The 7155-nt window shown below is 37.2% G+C and overlaps 1 protein-coding gene across 1 annotated transcript; it reads right to left on the reverse strand.

The window, feature by feature from the left end:
* LOC127963021 (adenosine receptor A1-like) lies at nucleotides 1–6468 on the reverse strand. The gene is made up of 2 exons (XM_052562677.1): nucleotides 5144–6468; nucleotides 1–1554 (listed from the first exon to the last, which is right to left on the reverse strand). Exons 1-2 carry the CDS (start codon nucleotides 5482–5484, stop codon nucleotides 882–884), a joined length of 1014 nt encoding a protein of 337 aa, XP_052418637.1. The 5' UTR covers nucleotides 5485–6468; the 3' UTR covers nucleotides 1–881.
* Between the last annotated feature and the right edge of the window lie 687 nt (nucleotides 6469–7155).

Consider the following 7155-nt stretch of genomic DNA (forward strand, 5'->3'; position numbering starts at 1 on the left):
CACAATTGTGTGCATTATACCTTATGTTTTTATAATTTAATTGCAAGTACTAGTAAACTAATTTGATTTAAAAACATCTGTCAAGGCTGATTAATAAAGTTAGATTTACTGTGTAAGAGGCAAAATGATCTCTTCCTGAAACCAAATGTCAAGAACTCCCACAAAACCGAAACCATGCAAGAAAACGATAAACTTTCTAATCTGAAGAGAAGATCTGCCCCTTGACTCATCCATTTCTGACCGTCACTGATTTAACAAGTTATAGTTTTCATGATTATAAAGAAAAAATTACACTTTTTGTTATGTGCTTAAAAGTATTTAATGGCCATGTTCTGACTAAGAACAAAATTGGCCAGGCTGTGAAGTGTGTTCACCGTGAATTACTAAGCTATTACAGGTCATTAATGAATTAATAATTGAAAGTATGGGATTTCCAGAATAATCAAATATCGAAATAATAAAAAATGAACAATCAATGTTTGTGATCAGTTTTTCATAAGAAATGTCACCTAAATTTAATGACCACTTTAAATTTGAGTCAGATTGAACACGGAGATAGACTAAAATTGAAATGAAATCCTGATAAATTTAGTGAACTTTGCAGAAGCGCAATTACAACACCTACACAAATTATACCTCCGCCCACCAACTGGATTCCGTCTTTGGGTCAGTCTGGGTGGATACGTATACCTGTGGTTTCCCCACGTCTTCAAAATGATTTTGACTCATTCAGTGCTTTTTAAAGTAATGCTGTCTCAGTAATCCAAGAGTCTGTGGTGAGCTCTGATTTACATTCAAAAGAGACAAACCAGGACGTGACAGCTTTGGACGTCCAGCCAGCAGAAGCTATTCGACCTCCTTAGAGAATCCTGGGATGCCAGTCAGACACTATGTTCCAAAGCGATGGTGGCAGCGATGTAGTGGTTGTTATCCAGTCTCTCACTTGGCTGGCTCTCAGGGGGAGGAGCCTCCTTGCAGCAGAAGTACTGCTTCCAGATCCTATGAAACGCAGTACGAAATTTGTTGATGCGGAAAGCATAAACAATAGGGTTGACAGCAGAATTGCCATGCGACAGCAGAATTGCAATATAAATGAGAAACATGGGTTTTTTACAGTTCGGACAGAAGAGTGTGATGCAGTTCATAATGTGGAGAGGAAGCCAGCTAACAGCGAACAAGAAAAGGACTAGCGCCAGAGACTTTGCCAGCTTCAGTTCTTTGTCGTAATACTTATTTGGTTCAGAGTGGCAGGACACCTTCGTATTTAGCTGCTTGTGGATCATGTAGAAGATTTCAGAGTAAATGATGAGCATGAAAAGCAGAGGGGGAAGCACCCAACTGAAAAAGTTGAAGTAGACCATGTACTCCATGCTGATGACGTTCTCAAACTGGCAGGTGACGATGAGGTCAAGGTCGATTGAGCCGTTGTCATTATGTTGCAGGTTGTGTAAATTGTTCCAGCCAAGCATGGGAGTCAAGCCGACTATAAAGGCCACTGTCCAACACATGAATACTGCAATTCCAGCTCGTTTGGGAGTGACCACTCGCTTATAACTGAAACACAAAAACAATGAGAGAGAAACTTATAAAGTTAAAAAAACCTGTAATTTTTCACTGTAATTTTGAAAAACAATTTAAATCAATGTCTTATGATACACATGACTAATACTGCAATTAAGTAATATTATAACTCCAAACTTTACAATAATAATAAAAAAATAAAAAAACATGTATCTCCACAATGTTACAATCAAATAAAAGGTCTAAATTCTATGTAATTACTACCGGTACAGAATCAGGGTCTCTTTGTAAAGTACTTCTTGGTATCTTTGGATGACCCTAAAGCCAGATACTTTTACCTGCTGTCTAACTAAGAGCTAAATTGTGACAAAGTACCACCACCAGAAAGCTTGTTTCAGTCACACCCACTCCGTCTCATCCTTGCATCTTCTCTGAGATGCAGTCTTTTGTCTGAGATTCTAGTTCTCGCTCCAAAAACTCCTTGTCTTTCGTGTGAATGAGTTTAGAACAAAGGTACCTGTGATTTTAATGGCAGACATTCAAGTCTCTGGAGCTGACTGACTGAATTCCACACAAAGGTGCTCTGAGTCAATATACTCTGTTTGTTCAGGGATTCAGTAGATAGTTTGGGCTTGAATCATTGCTTTAATGTGCCTTTATTAACTGCAAAAAGTAAAAACAGAAATGTTAAATGATAAATTGTTTGTTTCATCTCAATATTAATAGTCTTTACAAGATTTGTGTGCATCCCAGCCTATTACTCCGTTTTAACTCATGCATTCACTTTCAGAAAAAAAAATTTTTTCCAGTGATTGTTTTGTACCTTTTTATGAGAGCATACTTTAGGTCCAAGAGAAGTGATAATTGCTTTGTTTTTAAAGTTGCTATGACTAAATTAACAGTTTCCGGATTGTTCAAAAATAGATAGTTGTGTTTGGAAAGCTGTGATGCTTGACTACTCTTCATACAAAATAAAAGCTATATGCATTATTGAAGAGTGGAACAAATAAAATAAAATGGAGTTGAAGGGGATTCATTTGTCCCTTTCTTCTGTCTGTAGGTAATAATGCAACGTTACATTCAGTATCAGTAAAAGGTGTAGACCGTAGAACTTTGGTCAGTTTTATTTCAGCTCAACCTTCCATTATTCTGGGATCATGTTGGGATAACAGGGATGGAACTTACACAGAATTCCCAGTGATGATATATTAGAGGATAGATGATTTATTGAGAAGGTAATTTACTGTATTCAACTTATCACTTAAATTATTATTCTGACAATATGATTTGCAATCTGCAAAACTGCCGTTGCCTTCACACCTTTGGACTCCACAGTAGTAGGCTTTCCACTCACTATCTTGCGTTCTCATCTATTGCGCAGTGGTTGATCCTGGCAGAGCTGACAGGTAGTGACTCAGGGCAGCTACTCTATACTCTTCTCAAACACACTTCAGTTCTCTATAGCTCATTCGCAACATCAACAGCTTCATGGGATTGCGTTCACCTAGAAAATACATTTTGTAGGAGGTAACTTTTTCCTTGCAGCACCCTGTGCTAACCACTTAATTTTTGACTTAAGAGTGACCACAGCTCGAATTGGTGAGATTTCCTGTGTCATTCAATTGCACTTTCAAAGAAATTAGCTTACTTCCGTGGGTACAGTAGGGTACTTCCCTCATACTGTTGCTGGTCTCAAGTCTCCTCACAGTCTCCTCAAGTCTCCTCACAGAAGTGTTCAAATGGGCCAATTTTATGTTAATTCTGGCTTATATAGTACTGGTCATGGTAATCATTAATCATGCCAGTGATCACAATATTAAATGCAAAATTATAGAATAAACTCATCTGGGATTCAAACTCCTGTGTTTGATGCATTAAACTGACAAAAGAGCAACACAGATGTGGCTATATCGGCCACACAAAAAGCATCTTTAAAAATGGAATGCCTTTTAGCTGCATTTGTTGAGTATGTTTAACTCCTCTGGGGATAAAGAGTAACCTAGCCATAGAGTCTTGCAAATAGGATGTAGCTAGAACCTAAAAACAGATAGTGTGTGCATGTCGGAGATCTTAATATGACTGGGACAGTGTACTGATGTGATAAAGTGATATGTGATGTGATTTTTCTCATGAATCTTGACATTAAGTAATATGCAGGAAGTAAAGGCAGTTCGAGAAACAACAAAAAGGGAAAAAAACTGTAACAAAAAAGGATCATAAAAGAAAAGAAATTAAGCACATACCACAGAAGAATAACTGCTGAAAAAAAAATGCTTACTTAAAGACACATTCTTTTGTTAAATACTGTCAAATTTATGGTATTTATTCTCTGCAAATAGTGCACACAAATGGTGTAAGCAGTACAGAAATGCATGAGTCATATTATGTCATTAGGTCACGCGCATGTAGTTTCTTCCATCTGTATCCCTTGAGCAACATAAACTGCATTTTGCTTAAAAAACGGTCTACCAAGACAGTAGCCAATATGATTCTTATTATAAATTAATGATTCAGGAGGATTTTGATTTTTTTTTTTTTTTTTTTTTTTTATCTTAATACAAGTGGAAGTGGAACTTACAGAATAGTATTCAACAGTATTCAAAATATTTATTCATCATTTTTATTTATATTTTAAATGTAAATTTTTCCATTCATTACCCTTATTATATCTTATTATTATAAATACTAAATATTATACTAAATACTTAACCCTTTAACTGCCCCACCAAGAAAAAAGCATTTGAAATTTTTTTTATTTGCATTTCTTATCTCCTTATGTCATTAGTTACCACACTCAATGTATTTTTTTTCAACACGTCCCATAATTTTTAAAATATCGGCCTCTACCAAATGGTTGATATGTCACTTTATGGCAAAAGTACCGGAATTCATACACATACTATGGAAATCAGAAAATATGAACTATAATGAATGATCAGAAAGTTATATTTCTCAGCAAATAGTACATTCTGACAGCAGAAATGATTATCTGAAAACATTAGCTTAGCTTTTCTACGTTTACCATAAAGTGACAAATCAACCATTTGGTTGAGCAGGCAGTTAAAGGGTTTTAAATACTATCTTACTTTTAAATACTAAAACTTTTTTTTCTGTGCAATTGGTCTCAAGTGATTGGATCCTAGTTCATATAAACTATATTGCCAAAAGTATTGGGACACCTCAATTCTGATGAACAGGTTTGACTACATTAGGTATTTCCATGAGTACAAATCTATAAAATGAGAAGCCAACAATTCCCTAGAATATCATTATATGCTTAAATATTAAGATTTCATAGAAATTACTAAGTAGTCAAACCTGTTCATTATAAGGGGGTGTCACAATACTTTTGGCAATATAGTTGGATCAGAGACAGTATAGACACAATATTTATAAGGATTGGTGAATAGATCATATTTTGTGGAGGACAGTCAATAATCACCATAATCTCAAAAAAATACAAAAAGGTTATGTTTTAGGTAGGTTTATAAAGGATGAAAATAGCATTAGCTCAGTATTAAAAATGTGCATGTGTGACATATGATAGGCTGTATGACAACATAATGCACAGTAGCACTACAGCACAAGAACACCAGATGGAATGAGGGAATGATAACTTTACCTGGTTGGGATCTTGACCCTCAGGTATCGGTCGATGGCTATAGCGAGCAAGGCGAGGATGGAACTTTGGGTCAGAACCAGCACCGTGCACGCCACCAGCAGACAGCTGTAGAAGTGAGTCTGGAATCCGATACTTATAGTTATCGCCAGTGGTATGACCAGCGCTCCTACTGCAATGTCCGCGAGCGCCAGAGAAACAATGAAGCAAAACGTAGTATCTCTAAGTGATCTATTAATTTTTACCGCCCAAACCACCATCACGTTTCCTATCACGGATGACACGGCGATCACCACCTCCATGCCCATGTAGAAGGCTTTGGCCGCGGAGAGGTCCTCAGGCATTCTTTCTCTCGACGGGAATCGATAGTAGGCTACGATTAATATCCACACGGCAATGGGGCTTCAAGTGAAAGTGATGTGTAAATTGATTAACTTGGTAGTCCAGAGAAAAATCCCCCCGTTAATACTCTGCTCCTCAGAAGATCAGCTTTATTCCACACATGCCTATTTACAGTTGGAAATGGACGAACGGGATAAGAATAAACCCCTCAAAACCACAGAAGTGTCTTACAAAATATTCAACTGAATATATCGCTGGGTTTTTCGCTTTTTCTTTTCGTTTGCTATAGCGCCTCTTCACTGGGTCCACCTGCGCTCATGCGAGAGATGCGCGCGCCACTTACTCATCCCAAAATCGTTCAAATAAATGTATCAGTGTCACCTACAACTGTCAGGCATTTCTCTGGATGTCCAGGGAGTCGGGAAATAAATTGAAAGACGCACCATATTTGTTCCTGGGATATGTGAAACCAGATATTGTCCAGAGCGCGGGTCGTTCTCACGCAGCACTCTCGTGAGCTATGCGGTGCCCCAGAATAACAGTCGATGGGTAGAGCTCTTTGTCTCACCCATACTCGACCTGTTAACAATTTAAAACACTTTTGGGATCCAAAGAAGTCCAACTAACCTGTGTAGATTCTTGAAAATGTCAACAAAAATAAAAAGGTCGTTACGTTTTCCTTTGACCGGTGAAAAGAGACCATCCCAAACACCGCGCTGTCTATTTTGGTTCCCTCCTTGAGAATGGCTGAGGGACAAGCCTGCGTACGCTACTTTCTTTTGTAGAAAGCCCGATCTCCTTTTCTCGTCATTGCATTTGTCTTAAGTGAGCATTTAACGTTGACGCTCGGGATAGAAATGGGGCTTACAGTGCCCAAGTGTTTCTTGTAATATTAGTCTGCTCCAAAGATATGAGACATAATAATCCATCAAGGGCGGTGAAATCGCTCTTGCATACAGAATTACGACATGAGATTTATCCTGCCGATTCTCACGAACGAGATGTCACATTCCTATGTTATGAAGTAAGTCTTATATGAATACATGGGAATGTTTTTTTAAATAGTATCCTAGTTTTAAATTACTTTTTTTTGCATGAAAAATATATAGCCTACATAATGAAACATTATTTGGAGCTTTTTTTTAAAAACCCAAGTAGTTAAATTTAAATATAAAAAACACATAAGAAGAGAATAGCCTAAATTATGCAAGTGCATCATGACATTGGATTTTGTCTGATTCTTCAAATCTCCAATGTCCTCCTATAGGGCATTATATCAATAGATCAGTGCACAGCTGTGCAGTAACTAATTATCCAACCATACCTGGAATTAAACTAATAACATGACTGAATATATTTTGTGGCCCTTTTGTGTCCTACAGGAGAAGGTTCAATTGTAAAAGCTGGAAATTCCAGATGGTAAACATCTTTTTGCATAATGTAGTGCTGGCACTAATACTGTCAAAACCCCAGCAGACAGAACCACATCAGTGGATCTCACTCAAGGAAGGACAAAATCAACAAACAATCGAACAAACAGACTGTGGATTCTTGGGATAAGGGTGTTTGTTTTGTCTTGTATGTCTGATTACAATTGAAATCTGACTGGCTCTTATCAAATCTGTTACACTGTTTGTGGTTAAAGAGTTAAGGTTAATAGGTCATACATGAGA

Source organism: Carassius gibelio, chromosome B8 (genome assembly GCF_023724105.1).
Source record: "Carassius gibelio isolate Cgi1373 ecotype wild population from Czech Republic chromosome B8, carGib1.2-hapl.c, whole genome shotgun sequence".
In the NCBI taxonomy this organism is placed as follows: Eukaryota; Metazoa; Chordata; class Actinopteri; order Cypriniformes; family Cyprinidae; genus Carassius; species Carassius gibelio.